Source organism: Mustela erminea, chromosome 1 (genome assembly GCF_009829155.1).
Source record: "Mustela erminea isolate mMusErm1 chromosome 1, mMusErm1.Pri, whole genome shotgun sequence".
Classification (NCBI taxonomy): Eukaryota; Metazoa; Chordata; class Mammalia; order Carnivora; family Mustelidae; genus Mustela; species Mustela erminea.
In genome coordinates, this window is record NC_045614.1 from 162063381 (window position 1) to 162090128 (window position 26748).

At 40.1% G+C, this 26748-nt stretch overlaps 2 protein-coding genes across 6 annotated transcripts in view; one reads left to right on the forward strand and one right to left on the reverse strand.

Annotated features, from left to right (window-relative positions):
• Positions 1-26748, reverse strand: part of CD96 (CD96 molecule) — a 90586-nt gene that overhangs the window by 28190 nt on the left and 35648 nt on the right. For all 4 annotated transcript variants that reach the window (XM_032349561.1, XM_032349569.1, XM_032349558.1 and 1 more), the window contains exons 6-8: positions 19935-20025; positions 17758-17946; positions 10411-10503 (exon numbers count right to left, since the gene is read on the reverse strand). In XM_032349561.1, coding sequence (XP_032205452.1) covers positions 10411-10503; positions 17758-17946; positions 19935-20025 — 373 coding nt within the window. The remainder of the gene's footprint in view (positions 1-10410; positions 10504-17757; positions 17947-19934; positions 20026-26748) is intronic.
• ZBED2 (zinc finger BED-type containing 2) lies at positions 4437-26472 on the forward strand. Of its 2 annotated transcripts, none has more exons than XM_032349611.1 (2): positions 4437-4532; positions 23880-26472. In XM_032349611.1, the coding sequence occupies exon 2, from the start codon at positions 24693-24695 to the stop codon at positions 25323-25325; it is 633 nt and encodes a 210-aa protein (XP_032205502.1). In that variant the 5' UTR covers positions 4437-4532; positions 23880-24692; the 3' UTR covers positions 25326-26472. The 2 variants fall into 2 exon arrangements, with proteins under 2 accessions (XP_032205502.1, XP_032205494.1); XM_032349603.1 differs by lacking the exon at positions 4437-4532 and adding an exon at positions 23529-23640 and having other exon boundaries at positions 23823-26472.

Consider the following 26748-nt stretch of genomic DNA (forward strand, 5'->3'; position numbering starts at 1 on the left):
TCTCCCCTATGTGTTCTTCTAGGAGTTTTATACTTTCAGGTCTTGTGTTTAAGTTTTTACCCTATTTTGAGGAGATTTTTGTGTATGCTGTAAGATAATTTCATTCTTCTGCAAATTGATATTTAGTTTTCCAACACCATTTATTGAAGAGTCTATCCTTTTCCATGTGTATTCTTGGGACCCTTGTAAAAACTAGTTGGCCATATATGCTTGAGTTTGTTCCTGGGCTCTCTATTCTGTTTTGTTGATCTATGTGTCTGAATGTATGCCAGTACCATACTGTTTTGATTACTACAGCTTTGTAGTATAGTGAGAAATCAGGAAGTGTGAGGCCTCCAACTCTGTTCTCTCAAAATTGCTTTGGCTATATGGTATCTTTTGTGACTATAAATTTTATGATTGTTTTTCTATTTTTGTGAAAAATGCCATTGGAATTTTGATAGGGACTATACTAAATCTGCATATCATTTTGAGCAGCATGGAAAATTTAACTATATTAATTTTTCCAATCCATGAGCTTCAGATGTCTATTTGTTTGTGTCTCCTTCAAATTCTTTCATCAATGTTTTTGGTTTTCAGTATATGGGTCTTTTATTTCCTCACTTAAATTTATTCTTAAGTATTTTAGTCCTTTTGATGCTATTATAAATGGGACTGTTTTCTTGATTTCCTTTTTGAATAGATCATTGTTAGTCTCACTGAATTTCTTTTAAAAGCTGAATTTTAATGGATAATACAGAACAGAATTTTCAAATGGAGCTCTTTGTACTTTTATTTTAGATGAGGTTCCAAGGGTTAATAATGATATTATAGGGCAAGTCATCCTCACTTCTAAAGCAGAAAGCAGAAGTCTAGACCACCTGTGAAGGCCATGTGGGGTGGCCTATCATCATCACTCAACCTCAAGACTATGTAAGGGGCAAGAACCCCAAGTGAGGATTTTTTTAAAAGAGAGTTGTCAGTGTGCTTAGAGTCAGGTCCCCTCTCATGGAGGGACTTGCCTTAGCCCAAGTGAAGTGTGGTTTCAAGAGAACTACTCAGAGTTATTGGCTTATGTGTCCTGGCATTTGGGATGAAGAGAACTAGTGTTGGGAACCTATGCTTGACTAGAAGAGTTGAATGGCCATATTGGAGAAGAAAAGCACTTCCCCCCAAATAGGAGGCCAAAGTGCATGTTTTCCCATGCAAAACAGGGTGCCATGAAAAGACATCTCACCCAGGAAGAATATCTACAGGAAGAAAAAGCTCCTAAGAGGACAGAACTCTGGAAGCTTATAAGCTGTAGGGGGATAATAAACAGAAGACTGGAGGAGAAACATGGCCTGCATCAAGGGGACAATAGCTACAGGCCAGTCGCAGACTTCTGAGAAATCTACCAGAGTGCCCCATGAGGTCAAGATGGCACATTTTTTTATTCACCCCATCTAGAGGGCACTTAGGTCAGATTACAGTCAGCCTGATAAGGAAGGTCTTTTCTTACCTACCTCTCTCCTCTCTTCCACATGATATGACCCCAAAAGAGAGGTCCAAATCAATAAGCAGGAGTGCAGGAGAGGATTGAGCCAGGAAATCACAGACATTTCTTCCACCCCAACCCCTACAGACATGAAGCACCCAACCTTCCATCCCCAGCTGCTTCAGCTGAGGTATACCCACATGTGGTTGGTAGGAGAGGGGGGGAAAGTTCTGGATCAAATTAATTTTTTCCAAGTTTTGACATTACATTTGACAAGCCTTTTTAATTATTGACACAAGTCCATTCTTGAATCTGAAAGGGACCAGACAACATTTATTATATGAAAATCACGAGAAAAAGCCTATAGAGGCTAAGGAGAAATTATTCAAGAGAGCTCATCTGGAGTTAATCATGGGGAAAAGAAAATTCCTTTTTTTTTTTTTTTTTTGCTAATGTACTCAGTTCAGCTCAATTATTCAACTAAACATAAAGGTAAAAGTTATTTGTATGTTCAGGTTGCTGCTGTCAGAGTGATCTGGTTTGTCAAGCTCAATTGTTCAAGACTTTGCCTTATTTCCATGTAAAACTGAACCTGGAATTTAATTTATTTCTTCAAATAGTAATATTTTTACTTGACCTTCCACCTATTGACATACTGTCTACCCACATAGCCACCCAGCTTCTTTGGCAAATGTGTAAATTGTATTCCATCGATTCACCTGCAGCTCAAAGAACCTCTAAACCCATAATGACATTAGCTGCCGCACTTAAAAGAATATAGGCCGTCAACTACATCTAAACACATCTGCGCCGGTTCGCCAATCCCTGATGTCAGGATTAGAGAGATATTGACCTTCAGACCAGCATAAAGGAAATATATGGTGTGAAATCTTGATCTCTGCCCAAGACTGTCTGCCCAGGGGAGGCAGATTATTTGAGGAACATGTGCTCACTGAATGGCTACGGCAATGTGTATTGCCGGATTACTGGTCTGGAAAGGATTTTCAGGACCACCCCCACACCCCTGGGGGGAAAGGACAGTAAGAAGGACAGAGCTCATTACATGTTGTGTGGTGTGATTACAGATACTCAGTAATTTATGAAATGAATGCAAGAATAGGCCGGCCAATAGCTTTTTTTCCACAGCTACCTTGTTCCGAAGAGGGAAGAGTAGATAAGCAATACTCGATACTTCTGCACCCAATGTGATTTCCATTTGACAATCTTGTCCAATGGGATATCTTCCAGTGTAATCCCCCAGCCATTCTGACATGCTTTCTCGTAAATCAGTTTTGTTGCTTCCCGTAGGCAGCTGCTTCCTTTAGTCTGTACCCCTCAGTCTCTGATCCCCACCTACTGAGCACTAAGCGTCCTTACTTGTAGAGCTAGCCAATGGTTAGGGTCAGACTGGACCTGATATTTTATCTGAAGTGTTCAGGAGTAGAAAGAATCTAGACTGTGGAGATTGGCTGAAGCTTCAGAGAAGCTAAAGCTTTTGATATTAGCTAAATATCAAAACCAACACCATCAAGTCCAAGGGTTCATATGCAGACAAAAATCTGAGGCAGAGCCCAAAGGCCTGTGGCCTGGTAGACAGTGAAATGGGAAAGTAGGCAAGTTGGTTGTGCTAGAAATGCGAGCTCTGTGTAACTGGGGTCCGGCTTGTCTTGTTCGTTGTTGTATCCCAACACCTCTTAAGTTCCTGGCACCTTTTAGGCACTCAATGTGTATTTGCTGAATGAATAAATGTCTTGGATGATTGCCACCATTGGGGCTGGCATATTTGAGGCCTGTTCTTTTAGTCACACACCCTGAAGCCAGTTCAAAGCCAGAGTTCGAAGGCATAGGGCCCTACTCAGAGCACCGGGAGCGCCTGAGTTAAGCTTGTCAGCCTCATGTCTTTTCCTAGGGCAGTGCTGCACATGCAGCAGGGACTCAGAAAACACCCATCAGTTCAGGCTGAATTGTGCTGGGCTCCCTGGGTAACTCCTGCAGTTTGTTACGAGGCTCTCCTTCTCTAGTCAAAGAACATTGTTTGCGTTATCTTACATTCATCAAAAAAAAAATCCTTAAGCTGAGGAAGAAAAAAAATACAAACTGGATGTTTGCAGCAAGACATGTAGCTTAATAATTAGGACTGAATTATACAGTGCATTCCATAGTAGAATTTGGAATGAAATCACAGCCTTTTGAAGCTGGTCTCCATGACATGTTCCATCTTGTTTCCTTTCTTAAAAGAACACAAAGGGTGAATCCTTTTAGCTTCTGAGACATAAGGCAGCCAGTCATCATGTGATTTCACAATGACCCTCCAGATTACCTAGACAAAATTTGGATTTTTCAGTTGTAATTCAGTGTTCTAAGAAAATAAGTTTTGTTTAGCCTAAAAGAGCCACTGATTTAACATTTTTTGACATTTTAGACTGAAAATTGTTCCAAACATAATTTGTTACTCTTTTGACAGAGGTCCAGATTTTGTAAAGTGAGAAACAGCTATTCTCATACCTGAGCCTTGATCTAAAATGGTTTCTCAATCTCAGCACCACTGACATTTTTGACCAGATAATTCTTTGATGTGGAGGCCATCCTGTCCTGTGCTATATAACACGTGGCATCCTTGGCTTTGGCAGGTGGCACCCTCCCCGCCAATTGTGGCAAACAAAAATGTCCCCAGACACTGCCAAATGTCCCTGGGAGGGGGGCGGCCAAGTTTCCCTGCTGAGAACCACTGGTCTACAACAGTCCTGTGGTTCAGTGTGGTAGGATCTTATTTTAAGGAGCTCTTGTGACTCTCCAGAAATTTCCCAACCATATCGCTTTAGCATGAGAGTAGATCAGATTTTCTTCTTGCTTTTTAACAAGTATGTTCATTTGACTATATTCTCTTTTCCTGTCTAATACTAGAGGTATTTTATATTGCAGCCTCCTTAAGGTAACAAATGTTCTTTTTCTTTTCTTGAATTTCTTCACAGAAATAAGAATGGTATTTGGTCTGATGGATGCATTTAATGTATATCAACTAACCCTGTGAAAAACTCAGTATGAGAAACTCATTTCTGCTTTCAGCTGGTAGAAGGTTAGTATCATAAGGGCATAATTGTTTTCTTTTTTGGTCATTGTCGGATTCTCAGTACCTGGAAGAATACCTGGTATGTAGTCATGGCTTAATAAATATTTGGTAAATTAATTATGTCACTTCTTTTCTAAAAAATATCTACTGGGCTCCCAATCCCATTTCCTAAGGGATAACACTGAAAATTCTTGGGCTGGAACTTAACACTTTCTTTATTCTGCATTTTCTAATCTTCTTCCCTGCTTCTATGCTACATAATCCCATCCCCTGACCCAAACTTATCTCCTAATATTTTCTCAAATTCCCACAAACATTCTTGCCAATGCACAAATTACTCACTTTGCTCTCTTTGCTTAGAATTTTTTTCACGCTCTCAACTGAGTCAAATAAATGCAACACATACTTAAAAGGTCAGTCATCTTATTTCCTCTCTTTGGTAACATTTCCTGGCTCCAAGAACCCACAGGGACATCTTCTTACTCAAAGTCAAAAATTTGCTGGTCTGTACCTCTCCCTGAGTATTTTAATTCTAAAAGATGCAGCACCTTTCACTATACTATTTTTGAATTATCATTTTTGTGGGCAGATATAATCTCTTTCCAAGTACACCACAACCATTCTGAAGGCAGAAATAAATTATCATCTCTTGTTAAAGACATCACGGAGTATATTAAATGACACTTATATAGTGAAGGAGCAGTATTCTCCTTAATTCTTTTATTCAACTAGTACTTTTTTTCCCTTCATTTTTAAAATTTAATTTCTTTTCAGTGTAACAGAATTCATTTTTTATGCACCACACCCAGTGCTCCATTCAAGTAGTACTTTTGTGCATCTACTCCATGCTGGGTATACGTCCCCTGTCCTCACAAAGTGTTTAGGCCAAGGTTTCTCCAAACCCTGGTATCAAATGTGGCAAGAACTAGATTTGAGTCCAAAGACTTTGGTGTGAATACTAACTTTGCCACTTACTAGTTGTGTGGTCGTCTCAGTGACTTCATCCCAATGACTTCATCTGGAAAATGGGGATGATAATGCTTGCTCTGTCTACCTCCCATAATAAAGATCAAGCTGTATTGCATTTTATGTGCAAATATTTTCTAAATGACAGGATATGGTAGTTTTAATTCGTCCACAGGTTCTTTCATACTCTTCCCTTCAAGAAGTGGAGCCTATTTCTCCTCTTGAGTCTGAGCTGGACTTAGTGACTCGCTTCTAATAAAGCAAAATGATGCGTGCAATAAAACAGCAGTGCAACTTCTGTCTTGGTTACTCTGTTTCTTGAATTCCTTGGTCTGAGCAAGGGCAGCTGTTCCGATGTGAGAAGCTTTCTGGAGAGGCCCATATGGTGAGGGACAAGGGCCTCCTGACAACATGCTCAGACTTGGAAGCAGAACCCTCAGCCCCAGTCAAGCCTTCAGATAACTGAAGCCACAACCAACCCCATTTAACTCTAAACTCATGAAAAGACCTGATACATACCATCCAGCTCAGCTGCTCCTGGCTTTCTGACCCCAAAATCATATAAGACAATATATGTTTTAAAAGTTGCTAATGTCGGGGATAATTGATTAGGGAGAGCTGGGTAACTGGATAATATGTACAGTACTAAAGAAATTTAAGGTATTGTTTTTGACTGTGCAAATATTTGTTGAATGAAGGATAACATAATCTACTGAGGTTTATAGTTGAATGATGAGTTAGGAGTGGAAGAAAAAGCAGCTTCCAATAAAAATTGCAAAACATTAAGAACTAGGAGAAATCAGATGAATGTAAAATTTCTGCTGGGTGATCTGCAGACATTTCCCACCCTGCCACATACTTCATTTTCTGAGAGGTATCAACCTGTGACAGTGACTGCAGGCTATGAGCCAAAGGGTACAGGCTGAAAGAATTGTTCATTTCTCCTGACTGCTTTTAGTTTATTTCATTTTCCATTCTCATTTTGAGCTAAAATTGATAGTTTTAATTAAATAAGAAACGAGAACTACTTCTCCTTTGTACAGGATATATACATATATACACTAAAGAAAGTAACCATGGTTCTTTGTTAAACACAAAGGCTATAGGCATGGGAATTTATGATTTGTTTGCATCAGTGCGACCTTCTGAAAGTCACTGCTCTCCCTTTGCCAGAGTAACACTGACCCAGCCTGGCCTTCATTATTAATAATGCCATTGGGAGGCTGAATTCACAGTCCTCACCAGTCAACTTTGTCAAAATTAATATGAACTAGAACAAATTTAAATTTAAAACTATCTAACTACATCTGGTCCACAGGATGCCCATTTATAACCAATTTCTTAAACACCCCACTGAGAACACAGTTGTGGAGGAGACTGTCAATTTATTAACCTATTTAATAATAAATACAGAATTTAAATTTCTCACTGAATATTTATTGACCCTAATTTTGCCAGGGTTTCAAGTGAAGGGCTTTGGAAGCTATGTTAACTCTTTAAAGCTGTAAGAATAGTACTTAATATATTTGCCGAAAATGTTATAGGTAATAAAAGAATGTGAACCATACAAATTTTCTGAAAATGTTTAATCAATCTGCTTGGTTAAAAGATTGATAGCTCATGGAAAATAAAACAGTGTAGTCACTAATTGAAGATGACATGCTACAATATATAAAAAATCCTAAAGACACCACCAAAAAATCACTAGAAGTAATAAATGAATTCAATAAAGTTGTAGGATACTGAATTAATACCCAGAAATCAGTAGCTTTTCTATATACTAATAAGGAAGTCTCAAAAAGAGGAATTAAGAAACAATTCTGTTTATAATTGCACCATAAATAAAAAACAAAACCAGAAAAACCTTAAGAATAAGCTTAACCTAAGAGGTGAAAGACCTGTATTCTGAAAACTATAAAATACTGATGAAACAAACTAAAGATGACACAAATAAATGGAAAGCATCCTATGCTCATTGATCAGAAGAATTAATATTGTTAAAATATCCATACTACTCAATTCAGTTTACAGATTCAGTACAATACCTATCAAAATACCAACATCATTTTTCACAGAACTAAAAGAAATAATACTAAAATTTTCATGCAACCACAAAAGACCCCAAAATAGCCAAAAACAATCTTAAGAACAAAGCTGGAAGTATCACAATTCCAGATTTTAAGATATACTACAAAGCTATAGTAATCAAAACAGTATGATACTGACACAAAAACAGACACACAGGGGTGCCTGGGTGGCTCAGTGTGTTAAGCCTCTGTCTTCAGCTCAGGTCCTGATCCCAGGGTCCTGGGATCTAGCCCCACAGGAAGCCTTCCTCCCCCTATCTCTCTGCCTGATTCTCTGCCTGTTTCTCTGCCTACTTGTGATCTCTCTCTGTCAAACAAATAAATAAAATCTTAAAAAAAATTTAAAAAAAGCCAGACACACAGATTGTGGAACAAAATAGAAAGCTCAGAAATAAATCCATGCTTACATGGTCAATTAATCTATGACAAAGAAGGCAAGAATATACAATGGGAAAAAAAATCTCTTCAACAAATAGTGCTGGGAAAACTGGAGAGCTACATGTGAAAGAGTGAAACTGAGCTATTTTCAAACACCATACACAATAATAAACTCAAAATGAATTGAAGACCTAAATGTGAGACCTAAAACCATAAAAATCCTAGAAGACTACATGAAAATAAAAACCTTTTGCACAACAAAGGAAACTATCAATAAAACAAAAAGTCAACCTACCAAATGGGAGAAGATATCTGCAGAAGATATATATGCAAACTATATATCCAATAAGAGGCTAATAGCCAAAATATTTAAAGAACTTATAAAACTCAATACCCCCAAAATAAAAATCTAATAAAAAAATCAGCAGAAGACATGAACAGACATTTCTCCACAGAAGGCATCCAGGTGGCTAAGAGATATATGGAAAGATGCTCAACACGTTACACTCAACGGAATGGCTAAAATCAAAAACACAAGAAGCAGTAAATGTTGGCAAGGATGTGGAGAAAAAGGAACCCTCATGTACTGTTGGTGGGAACGCAACTGGTGCAGCTGCTCTGGAAAACAGTATGGAGGTTCCTCAAAAATTTAAAAAGAGAACCACCCTATGATCCAATAATTGTGCTACTGGGTATTTACCAAAAAACCCCACAAAAAACACAAATTCAAAGGGATACATGTTGGTAGTGTTATTTATAATAGTCCAACTATGGAAGCAGCCAAATTTCCATTTATCCAGATGAATGGATAAAGAAGATGTGATATCTATTACTCTATCTCTATCTATATTTATATCTATACAATGGAATGTTATTCAGTCATAACAAAGAATGAAATCTTGCCATTTGCAACAACATGGACACAGCTAAAGAGTACAATGCTGAGCAAAATAAGTCAGAGAAAGACAAATACTATATGATCTCACTCATGTGGAATTTAAGAGACAAAATAAATGAGCAGAGAGAAAAAGAAAGAGAGAGAGAGAGAAATTAAGAAACAGACTCTTAATTATAGAGAAAAACTGATGTTACCAGAGGGGCGGGGGTGGGGGTATGGGTGAAATAGGTGATGAGGGTTAAGGAGTGCACTTGTCATGATGAGATGATGAGCACCAGATAATGTACGGAATTGTTGAATAACTGTATTGTACACCTATAATTAATATAACACTATATGTTAACTAACTGGAACTAAAATAAAACATAAATAATAAAATAAAGAACTTATACAATTCAATACCAAAAAACCAAACAATCCAATTTAAAAAAATGGGCAGAGAAGCTGCAAATATGAAAATTTCATATTTTTTTTCTACAGAAGACATACAGGAAAATGCAAATCAAAACCACACTGAGGGGTGCCTCGGTGGCTCAGTGGGTTAAGCCTCTGCCTTTGGCTCAGGTCATGATCTCAGGGTCCTGGGATCGAGCCCCACATTGGGCTTTCTGCTCAGCAGGGATCCTGCTTCCCTCTTTTTCTCTTCCTGCCCCTCTGCCTCCTTTTGATCTCTCTCTGTCAAATAAATAAATTAAATCTTTAAAAAAAAAACCACACTGAGATATCACCTTATCCCTGTCAGAATGGCAAAATCAAAAAGACAAGAAATAACAAATGCCAGAGAAGATATGGAGAAAAAAGAACCTTTGTGAGAATACAGCTACTATGGAAAAATAGTATGAAGAAAAAAATAAAAAGTGAAGTACCATATAATCCAATAACTTCACCACTGGGTATTTACCCAAAGAAAATGAAAACATGAATTTGAAAAAACATATGATAGGCACCCATATGTTTATTACAACATTATTTACAATAGCCAAGATATGGAAGCCACCCAAGGGTCTACTCAATAGAGGAGTGGATAAGGAAGATGGACTATTATGCATCCTTAAAAAAGGATGAGTTTGTGCTATTTGCGACCACATGGATAGAGCTTGGGGCTATTACGCTACATGAAATGAGTCAGACAGAGAAAGATAAATACCATATGATTTCACTTATATGTAGACTCTAAAAATAAACACAAATAAATAAACAACCAGAACAAATCAGACCTATAAATTCAGAGAACAAACTTATGGTTGCCAAAGGTGAAGGGGGTGGGAATGGGCAGAACTGGTGAAGACGAGTAGGAGATACAGGGTTCTAGTTATAGAAGAAGTAGGTCATGGGATGAAGGGCACAGCATAGGGAATATAGTCAGTGTTGTATTTTAACAGTGTTGTATGGTGACAGACAAGTGGCTACCATTGTGCTGAGCGCATCATAACAGGAGCTGAATCACTATGTCGTACACCTGAAACTAATATAACATTGTGTGTCAACTACACTCAACTTAAAAAAAAAAGAAGAATTAAAAAAAAAAAGAAAGTAAGACTGAAAACATTCTTACTTGTAGGAGACATGCTGTTGACTGGAGAAGGTTGGGTGCCAACGGTTGATGTGACAACATCATGCAGAGGACCTACGGAAGGGTTCACTGAGCCTGAAAGGATGAAATGGATAATGATGATGAACAAAATATTGTAATAGAAAGATGATGTGTTGACCTAATTTCCCCCACAACTTTATCCATTTATCTCAGAAATCGTTATTGAAGGTCTGTTACATTAAGGCTGTGGGACATGGTGGTGGAGGACATCAGGCTGCCTTTACGGACCAGACCCTAGGTAACAGGCAGGGAGCCGGGCACTGTGTTGAGTGTAGGGCACCACGGGATTGCAAAGAAAGGGCACCGGCTGAGATTGTGAAGTCAGGAGAAGCTTCCTGGAGAAAATAACATTTAACCAAGCACTGGTAGAACAACTATAACAGCTAATATTTCAAAGTATTTGCAAAGTAATCATACAATCTATAAATCTGCAAGCCTGTAAAATTTTATTGGCAAGAGTAGAAACAATGATGTAACTATCCAACCGGAAGTAACATCAATGAGCCTAAGATTAATGATATTATTACTGCCATTTCTAAAATGCCTGTTTTTGTCAGAAAATTTTTATCTGGTTATAACTTTTCTCTCTGTGTGTAGGGATGAAAGAGAGACTAGAATATATTGTTTTATCATATAATACGTTTATATCGGTTCCTTAAAGCTCCCACTATTCAACTGTAAAATAGTCCTACTAACAGTATAAAACAATCTACAAATGCCAGAAGGATTTACTGACTTTAGGAAGGTCAGGGTTAAATATGGTTAAATGATTTTGAAGCGAGGGAATTTTGCAACTTTCTAGATATAATGACATTGGGTAGAGTGTCACACATCTGATGAGCTGTGTCAATTACTTGGACATTTAATTATATATTATACTATTGGTTCTGTTCTATAATTTATTTTAAGAGAAAAGAATATATTCTATAAATTGTGTCACCTGATAGCACATAGCACATTGGAAGGGATCTGTGTTTTGTAATCAAGATGTATCTGTGTTTTATTTTCAGTGTTGGTAGTGTTGTTGCTGTTGGCTGAAGGTGATGCTTACAGCTGGCTCTAACTTGTTATCATATAAATGATCCCTTGCTCTTAAGCTCTGAGGAGGTAGGTGTGGGTTGGGTAGAAAGTTACCTGAGAGCATACAAATAGGCTAGTGGAATGACCATTTTCTTCCACCCATCCCATCTGAAACATATTTGAACACTTCAGCATGACATTCAAATCTGATCATTATTTTCCTCCCCCTGTTCTATTCCCCACTTCATTTCCCGATGCCGCCTATCATCTTTTACAACTCGAATCATTCACTCAATCCAAGAGGTGATATTTCAACCTGATCTCTGTGGATTCTTGCTTTGTGTGCATGCTGTTTCCTTATACTTTCCCATTGCAAACAGCCTGGTATGCACCATCTGAAACTTGAAGAATCCCAGGGATCTTTGTGATGTGCTCAGAGTCCTAATGTTTGCCTTAGCAGGGACCTTAGTACTCTACATCATCAGTACACCCCTCAAGAGAAGTGACTGTGTTGCTCCTCATGGTATTTCTGGTTCCTGGCAAATGCAAGTGGATGAATGAATGCATATGGATTCATTCTAAACATTGAAAGAGAGAAGACCAACTTTAAGTGCCTATCTGATGACTGGTGCATAATGAGCATCATCTGCCAAAGCAGTAACCTTAGTAAGCATGGGCCTGGAAAAAGAATGCCTTGGTGTTTTGCTCTGTAGACTGACTGGAACAGAGGGTGGCAAACTACGGCCCACAAATCAAATTCCACCCATCGCCTGCGTTTGTAAATAAAGTTTCATGGGAACACAGCCATGTCCATTTGTTTATGTAATGGTCTATGGCTGTTTTTGTACTACAATGGCAGAGCTGAGTAACTGCGATAGAGACCATACGGTCCACAAAGCATAAAATATTTACTATCAGGCAGATAAAAACAGAACATGTTTGCTGACTTCTGGAAAAGAAGATGTTGATAGGTTATGCTTAATCCTAGATTTCTGCAAAGGGAAACATTTATTTTTCATTTACTGACTATTTCTATTTTAAGATATTATTCTGCCATGTTTAACACCACATGGCTTTGTAATCTGAGGGCTTCTCAGCACACATATCCTTACAGTGTATTAGGAAGTTGCCACTGCAAGATTTGTATTTAAAGATGAACTCTTTGCCCTGTAACAAAAATGATGCATGGCTTTCAACATGAAACCTGCAGCCAGAAAAAAAAAAAAAAGCCCTTCTGGTTTCAGATTGTCCTGTAAAGTAGAAGCTCTGCCTTGGTCAAAACAAAACTCAGAGGGTGTAGAAAGAAGTGGCTAAAACCTAACGGGAAATCAAAACAAAAACAACAAAACTATTTCCCAAAAGTCAAAAGCAGAATTTAGCAGAAGCCTGTCAGTCGGTTTTCAGACCATCACATTTGGCAACCGGTTCTAAGGGATGAAGCTGCTGGCCTAAAGCAACTTCATCTGCTCCTGAGTGTGTCTCCTCTGCAGGCCTGGCAGGACGCTCAGGACCACCTTCATGGTTAATAGTGGCCAGGTGTTTGTCTGTCCCACAGGGCAGCTGGTCAGTTCTAGGCCTTCCTCAGAGCTTGGATTAGCACTTAACTGGTCCATCTAGAAATGAACCAAACTTCAGATCTTCCTAGATCCTTGCTTGTCAAAATGTAGTCCATGGCTTCTTTTAGGAGCATGTTTAGAAACGTAGAATCTCTGGCCCTCCCCCTCCAGCTCAACTTAGTGAATCAGAATCTTCTTTTTAACAAGATTCTTGGGTGATTTCTGTATATATTAAAGTCCTTAACTGATACCCTTAGGATCCCTAGGATCAGACAGGGTATGAGAAAAATCATGAAATAGGAAGGATTTGGCATATTCTGCCTCAATATTCAGTTGTTCTCTTGCCGCACTATTGAGATATCCCTTTCTGATCCTTTCTCCATATTCCAAAATACACATGCACCCTCAAACAGACATGACTCATCAACCCCTAAATCTCTGTCTATCCCAAATGGAAAGCCATTTAACGATGAATAACAGCTGATGACAGCGAGGACATTACCTACCCCAGGGGGTATTTGCACTCAACTTTTGTTTTAAAATAAAGAAAAAAAACTCACCTCCACCTCAAAACAAAACAAAATAAGACAAGGCAACTCTTTATATGCCAAAAAAGTTGACCCAACAGTGCTAGAACTTTAGACATTCTGGTAAGCCAGGGTAGCAGTGAAGCAAGCTACCTTGGCCTCTCCTGTTAACCTAGTAGTCTTTGAACTTTATCAAATGCCCTTAGGTCATGTGATGGATTAACTTTCCTTTGAATAGCTATAGATCTTGCATTCATTCTTTCCTAGAAAGAACAGAGCACTCCTACACCTCTTGAAACAGGAAGCAGACCCCCTTGCACAACCCTCCAGCACTGAGATAAGGTCTCTAGCTGGTAACACCAAGATATCATATCATCAAGAAATGTTACAGAGCACTACATTCCCTTACCAACTAACTGCCCTGAACCCCTTAAAAAACTCCCGGACCAGGGAGAAAGCCTTTGGACAAGAGTCCACCTTCTCCCACCTTCTTATAATATGAATAAGGTTCATATTCCTTTCTAGGCAAAACTCTTTTTTTTTTTTTTTTTTTTTTTTTTTAAGATTTTATGTATTTGTTAGAGCCCACAGGCAGGGGGAGCGGCATGCAGAGAAGGCAGAGAGAGAAGCAGGTTCCCTGCTAAGCAAGGAGCCTGATGCCGGACTCCACCGAGCACCCTGGGATTGATTATGACTTGAGCCAAAGGCAACCGCTTAATGGACTGAGCCACCCAGCCAACCCCAAACTCTCTTTTGAGTATTGGCCTATTGAGCAAGGGGCAGCCAAACTTGGGGTTTGGTAACAGCAGGGTAGGATATTTTGGAAAAGATCTTTAAAAAAAAAATGTATTTATTGTTAAGTCACAGGAATCTGCAGGCCCTGGTACTCCATGGCTGCTTGATGAGCCACTGATCACCCGACCCCGATCCCTCCCCTTTTCCGAGTTTACTAGAATAAGAATCACTGAGCATTTGAACTTCCGGGGAGACTGTGAGGTAGGTGGGGAAGGGACCGTCTCAGGGGACTATTAGCTTGCAGGCTTCCAACTCTTCTTTGGGAACAAAGGGCAGCAAAAGCTTCTCTTCCCTTACTAAATCTCCTTTTTGCTCTGTAATATTCTCAGAATTTCTCCACTTTAGATTTTTGTCCTGTATTTTCATCTCAATATCTGTCAACAGTAATGGCTTGATAAAGCAGTAACTGTTGCACAAAACATCAGAAGTTTTCCCAGTGTTCATAAAGCACCCAGCAGTACTACCATGAGCAGAAAGTACGTTTGGAAGAAAGTGTTTCAGAACTTAAAACAAGTAAGGGAGTGTGATCCAGTGATGACACTGCTTTACAGAGTCTCTGCTATATCTTCTAAATCATTCCCAAAGATCCATGCTAGAATGTGACTAGAATGTAAGCTGTAATTTTGGGAAACTGCACTCTTCAGGATTTATTGGTTTTAATATTTGATCATAAGGGCTAAAAATTCATTTGACAATGTAAAAATAACCATTTGCTCAGAACCTAAAATTATACTAGATCAAGGGCTGTCCTGTAAAGCTGGAATTGTGGTATGCTTTGGGAATCAGGATCAGTGCCCTTCCTTATTATCCTAAAATTAGTCATTATTTTCTGATCTTAGGACTTAGCTTAGCTCAAGAAAATGTGAAGACAAGCCACAGATTGGGAGGAAAATATTTGCAAAAGATTCAACTGGTAAAGGACTATTATTCGAAAAATACAAAGAACTCTTGAGACTCAGCAGTAAGATAACAACCTACCTGATTTTAAAATGGGCCAAAGACTTTAACAGACACCTCAGTAAAGAAGATAAATGGATGGCAAATAAGCATATGAAAAGATGATTCACATAATATGTCATCAGAGAAATGCAAATTCAAACAACAATGAGATATCATTGCACAGCTATGAGAATGGCCCAAATCCATAACACTGATGGCATGAAATGCTGGAGAGGATGTGGAGCAACAGGAACTCTCATTCGCTGCTGGCTGGAACGCAAGATAGTACTGTCACCTTGGAAGAGAGTGAAGTGTCTTCTTACAAACCTAAACATACTCCTACTTGCAGTCCAGCAGTTTTATTCCTTTGTATTCACTCAAAGGAGCTGAAAACTCATGCCCACACAAAAACCTCCACATGGATCTTCACAGCAGCTTTATTCATAATTGCCCAAACTTGGAAGCAACCAAAATGTTTTTCAGTAGGTGAACAAATATACAAACTGCTCCATGTATAAAATTGAATAGTATTCAGTACTATTAAAAAAAATAGGCTGCCAAGCCATAAGCCAACACTGAAGAACCCTAAATACACATTATGAAATGAAAGAAGCCAATCTGAGAAAGCTACATACGGTATGATTCCAACTATATGACATTTGGAAAAGGCAAAATTGTAAAGACAAAAAAAAAAAAAAAAAAATCAGTGGTTGCCAGGGATTGGAGTTGGGGTAAAGGATGGGTAAGAGGAGCAAAAGGATTTTTAGGGCGAGAAAATTTAAGGCTGTTTGAAACTACTGGCAGGTACATGTCATAGTACATTTGTTCAAACCCATAGAATATACAATACCAAGTGTGAATCCCAAAGTAAATTATGGACTTTGTGTTATTATGACGTGTCAGTGTAGGCTCATCAGTTGTAACAAATGAACCATTGTGTTGAGTCAAGCTGATAGCGAGGGAGAATGTACATATGTGGGGGAGGGTATATAGGAAATCTCTGCACCTTCCTCTTTTGCTGTCAACCTAAAACTTCTCTAAGAAAATAAAATAAAACAAAACCTTTAAACCAAGAAAAACTCAGTTTTAATGTTGGGAAAGATTGGAATTTTAAACATGGTTCTGTGATGGAATTTAGGAATTTAAGGTTGTTTGGGTGTTAGCTCATGTTCTTAGAGTCTGTCAAAGTTACTGGCAAATCCACATGAGAACCAGTTACCTTTACCCTATTCTAAGACTGTAGCCCTTAACTGTGTCCAGCCTTCTAGAAAGGACGTGCATTTATCTCTGAAGGAACTAGACAAAACTAAGTAGGGATGTTCCAGTGTAAATCCATGACCACTTCTGAATGATTAACTCAGAGTTCACAGGGAGAAGCTTGTGCAGTATTATAAGCACAATGCCAGTGTCCCAGATTCAGAATGGCACCTGCTCCTCAATGGTGGATTTGCCTTGAGCCATGTACCCTTCCCATCCAAGGCTCCCAGGAACCAACTGCCTGCATTTGTGAAAGGGCTGGGTAGGACCCAAGACACAGACAGTGGCCTTGAAGCAAAGGGAAACTTTTCCTTATAAGCTATCCTGCATTTTACGAGTATGTTACAGACTACAGTATCTCTGAAAATAGGAAGGTGGTAAAAGATGTTAATGGTCTTGCAGAGTTGTAATAATGGCTAACAAATCTGCTTAAGTATTACTTTACTGTTATCTGTGCATGTTTGATAGTTGTCGTTACAAACTTCCATTTTTTATAGGCAATCTGTTGTCGCTGTATTTGTTGAGACATTTGTTCACATCTTTTAGGTAGAAAAATCTCCATTATCTGGTGAGGTATAGAGTAGCGAATATTCTGGTTAAGCAAATGTTGTGATAAGTAGAATGATCCTGCATATCAATTTTCAAGTCATAAAAATCTTCAATGTGTCAGATTCTGTGCTTCAACCTAGGGGCATGAAAATCACGAGGATAGAGTCCTTATCCTCAAGCTATTTATATCTCATACATGGTTTAAGTATTAAAATTATTAATTCTATATATAATTTAATACTTAAGTATTAAAATTATAAGTTCTATATATATAATTGAAGGTTTTTAGTGACTCAGAAGGGATTTTAGGATTTTAAGAATCTCTCTTGATCATCAATATATTAGTGTTAATTTTCATCATATGGTATGTTAGCAAAAAGCTATTATTAAAGAAAGTTGAAAAAAATTTGCCATATTCATCAGAAATTCTCAGGAACAGGAATCAGCTACTTTTTATTTGAAGAAATTCTTTTAAGCAGAGTCCCATTGTTTTGTCAAAAAAGTTTTGATAGTATGAAATTTAATAATTTTGAGCTGTGTAAAGAGTTTTCCAAGATTAAACTACCATGGAAATAATGAGCGTTCTATTTATTCTAATTAGAAGGGTTCTGAGTTTATGGCAGTCTTGATCACCCCTAGTTGACCTTATTAAATAGACAACTCACCCAAGGAAAAAGTGATCTTTTCAGATGAGATATTCCACACTTCATTTCTGGGGACTGGAGACAGAGCCATACACCAGATGGTCAGGTTGTTTGATTCGGCTGGTTTATTACCATACACCCTTGTCAAAACAGACTTCAGCTCCAAAAATCCACCTTTGTCTTTTCTCTCTTCATTAGTAATGTATATTCCTATAAGACAGATCCGGGACAAGATCAGTCACCAGTTTTCTGTATGAGCCATAAAATGATGTCGAGGCATGGCTGGGGATGGTCCAGTTTACAGTAACAGAGTCTAAAATGGTCAAACCACAGCTTCTGCACACTGAGGGTTTATTCCAGCAGGCCTAAACTGTTAACCTAAACTGTTTTGCTCAAGCTCCTGCATGGTATTGATCCATGGTCAAGGCACAAAATGTATCGATTAATAGTGTTGCTTTATTTGTGACCATGGGTCCGGGGCTGGGGGCCCGGACCATGGGTCCGTGGTTGGGGGCCAGCTGTCCTAGCTCACCAGCATTGTTTATTGGAAACAGTGAGATTGATCATTTGCATGTGACCTGGGACAGAACCTGGGAAGGCTTTACTGTCGAGTCTGGTTACATAGCAGGAATATGTCTAAGTAAAATACAAAACAACCTCAGCCAAGATTCCATTTTGGGCTCCCCATTTCTGAGATATTCTCTGCCATATCTTTAAAAAGATCCCCCCCCCTTTAAAAAGAACCCCATGCCTGATTTCACTGGCCCCCTTGCTGTAAATCTAGACATGTGATATGTACCCTTACTTTAATGGTATTTTTATATTGTGTCTTTTTCCTGAAATAAGCTATAGATTTATAACTACTGTCATTTTGGGTCTTGTGAGTCTCCTTTAGAAATAGAAACTATTTAACTGCCACTGTTAGTCCAGCCTCCAAATAGCACACATGGCAGCAGGAAATTAATATAAAACCATCTGTCACTGTAGGCCAGAACTTTCTGGACTCTCCGTAGCTTTTTTACACGACGGGCTCTAAATGCTAGTTTTGAAGTTGTTGCTTGCCAAAATAATAACTAAACGCAGTTTTACCACACTGTCTGGCCTCATGGTTGGGAGGGTAGCCCAGTACATCAAGCCAGGGCTTATTTAACAGGAGAACATATATCTAATGACCTTTAAGAGGTATTTTCAGGATTGCATCCATCATTATTAAGGGTGAATTATTTTCAAGTGAGTAACAAACCCAGTAAGAGTCTAAAAATGAATCAAGTGGATTGATATAATAGTTCATCAACATGAACTTTTTATTTTATCAGTTAAAAGTAATAATGTAGCAAAAGCTTTGGGACTCAGTTACTGTTGAAAAGATATTGAGCTTTGAGCAAAAGAATGACTCAAGAGAAAGGGGAAGAGCAGGCAGGGAATGGCTGGGATCGCTCTGCCTGTTTACTACCTCTGAAAAATACGGCTTTTACGTTCTCACCTGAGCTTGCCTCTATGTGTGTTCCAGCTCCAAGACTTTTTAATCCTCCTAGAGGAGTTCCTTGTCATAAAGCCCAGTCCTTTATATATACTTCCTCTAGTCTTCCACACCCCACCCCACTCAGAGCCTTACAAGAAAAACTAGAAAATATTTGTTTATTGATTTAAAGCAGTGGTACTAAGTTATCTGATAAATGAAATTATTAATAAATGTATGTTGAATTAAACTTTTTTTGTCCTCCTATAAGAGATCTGCTTTTTCTAATAGTTAAATAAAACATGAGCATTTATATTCGAGTTAAAGAAATCAGGTGTGGGGCTCCTGGGTGGCTCAGCTGGCCACTTGATTTTGACTCAGGTCATGATCTCAGGGTCCTGGCATCAAGCGAGGAATCTGCTTCCCCTCTTCCTTCCCCTCTGCCCTCCCCCTGCTCATGCACACTCTCTCTAAGAAATCTTAGGGGGAAAAAAAAGAAAGAAAAAGAAGAAAAAGAAGTCAAGTGTATTTTTTGATTTTGGGAAATGTGACCCACACGGATCGTCTTAGAGGCACTAGATGCGGTATCAGAAAATAGCACCTGGTAGGCAAGATGATGTTTGTTTTGGAATGAGAGTTGTTTTTAAATGCCAAGATCAACCTGGTCAATGGTAATTTCTATTCTTCTTTGTTTTCTTTCTTTTTTTGCCAACCCATTTCGGTTGGCTGATTTCCTTACCTTCTTTTTCACCTTGAGGAAAGCCGCCTTCTATAAACCATGTGAGATTTGCTGTGGGAAATACATTCCTCAGGGAGCAGGTGAATGTTCTCTGGGGGTAAAGGCAGAACATAGAAAGGCTTATTTGCAAATGCAGAAGAAACAGGTACCCCTTACAACCCCACCAACTGTCACATGCGGCAAATTGGCAGGAAAGGATTTTCTCCACTTTCGACAAAGCTGTGTTTACCTTTCAGAGGTTATGTGAAAATGTGAGCTACGAATTGGCTGTCTCCTATAGAGATGTCATGAATTCAGGGCTAGAATAATAGGTTAACTTATGAAGAATCTAGGACTAGACTAATGTTGCAAGTCTGGATTCTGGGTTCTGGAGAAGGCAGATCACAACTGCATACAGGAAGAATAAAATAATACTAGATGGAAGCCAAAGACTAGAAAAATGGAGCAGCTCTAAGAGGCAGAAGCCAGAAAAGAATTTTCTGTTAGACTAAAAGCTAAAAGAGATCCATATTTTGGTTGTTTCCACTCCCAAAATAATGTAAAGTACTACTTATAGCCACAACCAGAGACACCGTTATTATAAACATCTTACTTTTGACTTGTAGAGAATTTATGTAATTGGTTTTTCATTTTTTCATCCTAACAATGCTAGAGGGCAGGGAGGACATGCCTTATCATTGCCATTTGACAGATGGGGAAAGCAAGGCCCCGAATCACAGAAGAGTGAAAGGGAGTAGAATGTAGTCAATGGCACAATTGTGAACTCGGCCACTCCAGTCCCAGTCCAAGATATTTCCTGGTAAGACACATTGTACTGAAACATGAAAGAGACAGAACACCTAGCTTATGTTACAAAACCAGAAAGCTTAGGGGTAGGGTCAGTTATGTTTTACTCCCAACACCGTATTTGCTCTTCGTGAGATGATAGTTTATTTCAACAGCTTGGTGAAAATATCCAATAAGACTTTATAGGATCCTCATTATTTTATTGGAGACACTGCAAAATTATAATCCCATTCATAGTTTTTTGTTTTCTCATCAAGAGATATATGTATTTCACACACAGCCAGCCCTGGTTCTTGTTCTCAAATATTTTCCACAATGGATGGATTCACTAGTTAACTAGTAAAGAACAATGAACTATACGTAATACTTGGGGTGCCAATTTCCCCACAGACTAATAATACCCAGAGAGTCTGGTCCTGAGCAGAGTTGAGAAATGAAATTTAAGGATACTAGAGTAGCATTTTTCTGGTGAGGTCCTACAGAGGTACAATTTAGCACCTTCCCCATACATCCCTACAAAAAGCCCAAGGAAATCATGAGACTTTCAGAGGGGACTGTCTGTGGAATGCAGAATGGCACATAGAGAACACGGCAGCTGCCAGTGTTTCCACTCATTCTGTACTTGACAATGGAGACCCGTGCATGGATCAGCCATGCAGACCTATGACATAATGTCACTTTTTGTCCTGGAAAATCAAATGTAAAACCAGGTCCCCTAAAATATAATTTATTTAATAAAGAAAAGAGGGTTCAATTTCTTTAATTCAGTAAAATGCCCAAGATTGGTATTTATCTTCAGGTGGTCCAGGAAGGGGTGTAAGAGTTACAGGAAATGAAATGTTTAAAAAAAAAAAAAAGTGGTAAAGGTTTCTGTTAACAGCAATACTTGAAACCACTCTCATGACTCATTTTCTCCATGCTTGGTTAACCCACCGTAAGATGATGATACGGTAATATCAGGAACAAGTAAGGGTTCCATTATTTTATAAAGGCAACAGGCTTACTGAAGAAATCTCTTGTCAACATAATAAAAATATTAAAAAACTTTAACTCTTGTGGATTCTCTGAATTCAGATTTTATGGAGTGAGTCACATTTCAAATACTCTCCACCACCTCCAAACTGTGTTCCAAGATTTTTGTTTCAGAATGTGGCTCTTGTCCTGAACGCCTCCCTCCCAGTCTCTCTAAATTCGAAAAGCCACAGACTTAACCAGCTCAAACTGAAGTCAAACCTCTTATGAAACATCAAGTTTGAAGGGTTTTGCTGAGCAAGCAGAATTATTGCAGTTTGGGAACTTCTAAATGAGTCAGAAGAAAAACATGTTAAATTAAAAAATATATATATGAAGTATATATGGACAAGAGTCTGTGTGTATACACCCATGAGTGTACACACACAATTTCCTCTGCTAAGAAATCAAAATCACTCACTCACTTAATGCACGGCTGTTGCATTCAGGAGACAAGCCAAAGAACTGGTCTCTCTAACACATTTTCTAAGTGTACACAGAATACCTGCACAATTGCACAAAAAATGATGTAGTAAGTGGCAGAAAATATTTGGGCCGTTCTGTAGGAGAGCAGAGAAGGGTGAACTCTGGGAATAGGAGAACAGAGTTGTATTTTGCAGACAGGGAAGAGAGGGGCCTGGACTCCACAGGTGGGCTGTTGTGGAAACTAGTGGGTAATTCACAAAGTTGGAGAGATGGAAAGGGTTCCTGTGAGTTGGGGGCATTGTCCCGGCAGCAGAGGGACGCCGGCGGGAGATTGGAGCACGAGCCTGGAGAGTCAGGAAAAGTGAATTCACATCTGGCTGTAAGAACGATCATTTCCTTTTTTTCTGTAGATGAAATACTGAAACGCTGACCATTTGTAAATGAGCTCAGATTCAGTTTGCCTAAATTTGGGCAGAAACTTTTCAGAAGGGCTTTCCGCAGAATCATTTAAAAAATAATTTTTTTTAGTTTAGAAAGAGGAATCTTTTTTTTTTTTTTTTTTTTTTTTTTTTTTTTTTTTTTTTAAGTTCTCCTATTCATTTACCCAGTCTTCTCTTCTCTTTGGAGTCTTTCCTCCCCTCAACCTTCTTTCTTCACTTGAAATTCATCTTTCAGTCTCTGTTTTCTAGTCTGCCATTTCCATCTTTTCTATAACTCAAGCATTTTCCTTCTACGGACACCTTCTTCAAAATGTTCCTGTCTCCTCCTGGTAGGTTCTCCCTCCTAAATATACATATAGATAAATAATAGCATTTATGTGACTATTATGTGACTATTCTTTTATTTCCCTCCAACTGAGAATACAAGCCAATAGCAATTCAACCTTGCCAATTCCACTTACATAATATAATAAAAAGCAACCTCAAATCTGTCTCTCAACATCTCAGATTTCTTTAAACTTGGGAGGTTTCCTTTCACTTAATCTTCCCTTTCCTGCAAGTTCTTTTCCACTGACTATATTTACAACCTCCATAGTTTCCAAACCCAACGTTGAGACTCATGGTCTGACAACTGGACAAAATATTTGAAAGCACAGATGTCATTGAGGCCTGTGGTTTCTCTGCTGAAATCTCACCCTTTTCCCCCCTTCAGTATTTTCCTTTGCTTTAAGAGGCCAGATGATCGGGTTATCTGGAAAGAGAGCTAAGACCTGTAGGTGCTTGACTTACTGTTTTATTACCAGCCCTGTTCCAGGAACTTCTTTTTTGGGGTAGGAGGGGGGCAGAGACAAAGTTTGCCTCAGTGCGTGGGCAGACTTGGACACACCCACCTGGAAAGGAGGCTTCCCTGGATGTGGGAGGGAACAGGAACTGCAGGTGCCCTCCCCCTGGGGGCAGGAGTCAGCTAATAGCTACCCACAGCGTGCAGGAGTGCTCACCCCACACCAAAGCCCTCAGAGACACGTACAGAGCCTTGCTTGACTGTAAGTACCCACTTGTAGGGTTGGGGAGGTGGGAGTGTTTCCTAACTCTTTGGGGTTGCAAAACTTGACAAAGAAGGCTCTCCATTACTTAAGAAATGACCCCCAAAAAGAGAGAGATGTCAGGCTATTTTTTACAATGTAATTTAATTATCCATCTATTTATTTCGGTGGGGGTGAATCAGGTAAACATCTGGAGCAAGCTGCCATCGGGAAGGTCTTCTCAGCTATTGGCTTTGCAGGTGATGGTGCCAGGGAAGGTGCAGTGTAAGCTACTTGCTGAGGACCACCGGGCAACAGGTCTCTGGATATGTGCTCCACCTCCTTCTCCTCTGTCCATGCCAGCTCGTCCTGCTGAAAACAGCTAAGCCTGCTGTTCGGAATTCTTAGAATCTCATTCCCAGAGGGACCTACCTCTCTAGGGGCAAACTGACCTCACACTGGGAACTTTATTACCCAGAGTTTGGACTGCCTGTTGCACCAGTTCTCAGGAAGTGCGAGTGTCTCCCACGTCAGCATCTCTCTGGGTGTGCTTCTCCCTACTCTGAGGAAGGCCAGTGATGTCCCAGCCCTGGACATCGTGAGCAGCCTGGGGGTTCGGAGCCTCCAAAACCCATTTACAGGCATCCACGAGCATAGACACAGTGGAAGCAGCCAGGAGGGAATCAAGAGAAAACCTGACACTTCCAATGTTCAGAAACGTATGGAATGGTGCTTGATCTGTAGAGGACCCTGAATTTACTGAAGAACTTTGTGATTTCTGGGCTCATTTGCTTTGCCTTTCTGGTCTAGACAAGGAGGGATCAATACACATCTGGGGCCTGGAGATAATGTATACGGGAGCCTCAGAGGGCATTTCATGTGGCTCTGACTCACCCTGACTCTCCCGTGAAGTGGAAAGGAGGAAACACCACACCACTCAGGTGTGGCCAGCCTTTGACCATTGTTGTGAATGCCCAAGAGTTACTACAGTCCCTTCCCAATTACTCATTTTGCTTTAGCTGTGGTTGAGCTAAGACTTCTGGCTCAAGGAAAGCTACAGAAGAGGAGATAGGATGAGGCGGGAAGAGGAGGAAGAGGAGGGAACCAGGATGAAAGCAAAAGGAGACCTAGAGATGAAGGAGGAAGAGGCAGTGAGTGAGAAGGGAGAACCGGTTGGCCCTTTCATGAGAGCTATGCCCGCCCCTCTGCCGCACAACAAGGGGAGCCGGTTTTCAGAGGTATGGGAGTATTTCCACCTGGCCCCTGTTCGTGCCGGCCACCACCCCAACCAATATGCCACCTGCCGCCTGTGCGGCAGGCAGGTGAGCCGTGGCCCCGGGGTTAACGTGGGCACCACAGCCTTGTGGAAACATCTGAAGAGCATGCATAGAGAGGAGCTAGAGAGGACTGGCCATGGTCAGGTGGGGCAGCGCAAGGACCCGAGGCCCCAGGGGCCCCAGCTCCCCATAGGGATCGAGGGCGACTGGGCCCGGCTCCTGGAGCAGGTGGGGGCCCTGGCGTTGTGGGCCAGCCAAAGGGAAAAGGAGGTGCTTAGGAGGGAGAGGGCCGTGGAAAGGCGAGAGCGAGCCCTGGAGGAGGTAGAGAAGGCCATCCTGGAGATGAAATGGAAGGTGAGGGCCGAGAAGGAAGCCTGTCAGAGGGAGCAGGAGCAGCCTGCCTTGGCGCATCCCTTCCATTTTGTGTAATCAGTCTGGGAGGTATCTGTTCTGAAAACACAGACTTGAGGCTCACAGCAAAGAGCCACGTTAGTATAAATAGAAAGTATTTTGTTTTTAAGAGACGGAGTGCACAGTAGGTTAATCTCAGCAGGGGTCAGCTGACCAAACACTTTTGTACAGGGTTCCTAAAGCTGTCCTGATCAAAACTTCAAGATGCATTAACTGGAGATAAGTGCAGTTTTGCCATCATGGGTCTGTGAGTTTGGGTACGGAACGAACCACCCTGCTGTGTTGCTGAGTGAAAATAACGGGATTTATGCTTTGCACTTGGTTTTGGTGGAGCTGAGGGTTCTGACAGGTGAGGTTGGTCAGGTGGCTGGAATGTCCCTATATGACCAGCTCACTCTAAGAGACCCCACCAGGAGCCGAGCACAGGGTTCCTGGGGCCCAGGCCTTTGCACACATCCCGGTGGTCAGTTGAGAACTGGGGACAGAGCTTGTTCTGTGTGGTGCAGCTGTGGATGGACATAGAAGCCTGCACCTGAGATCTCGGGCCCCATCTGGTGCAGGTCTTTCTCCCACTGGTGCTGTGTTGTACTACCTGCTCATATTAAAGCTGTGTCACCAGCACAACCTGTCTGAATCCTGTCTTTCCAACAACCTAACACATATGTCATTCCTGTGTGATCAGCACAGAGAGAACTGAACTTTTCAGCTCACTCGGATGAAACAGTAAGAACAGAAGATAAAGAAACTTATTCATAAATATTTGAAAATATAATCCAATTTCATATTAAGGTCTGTTGAAGAGGGATTTCATGAGGAAGAGATGAGAGAAACTCAGAAAGGAAAAGGGAAAGGTGGAGAGATGGGGTGAGGAAGAGGCAGCAAACCAGAAGAGAAAGAAAAAGGGATAGAGAAGTGTGAACACAGAAGAGAGACGGATGCCCTCCCCCACCCCCCAGGGTTGGGGGGAATTCGCCTTGAGAGACGTGGGAGACTGAGGCACAGAGAACATTTTCCTAGGTTCTGAGGTCAATTTGTAACACTTAGGTTGCATTTGTCTTGTCCCTACAGACCTCTCATTCACGTGAGCTATAGGTTTGGGATTTTATCCCTGTCTTTGAGATGCTGGCTGCATGCCAACTGTTCCCTGATTTTTTGAAAAAAAAAATGTTCCTTTTTAAATACTCAGAGATGCTTTGAAAAAATGGAAGCTAATAGTCTACAGGGAGAGAACAATTCCCTGGGCTGTTGAGGATACGCCGAGTATGTTGTTCACTCAGGAATAGAATAAAACCAACTGGCAAGGAGTGTGGCCTTTGTGCTGGAGCTGACTTTTATTTTGAATGATTCCTCTAGAACCTTTTCTTTTTTTTTTTAACTGGGTTAGGGGTGGGTGAGGGGTGGTGGGAGCTGGGAGACAACAGCTAATAAACACAGTCTTTCA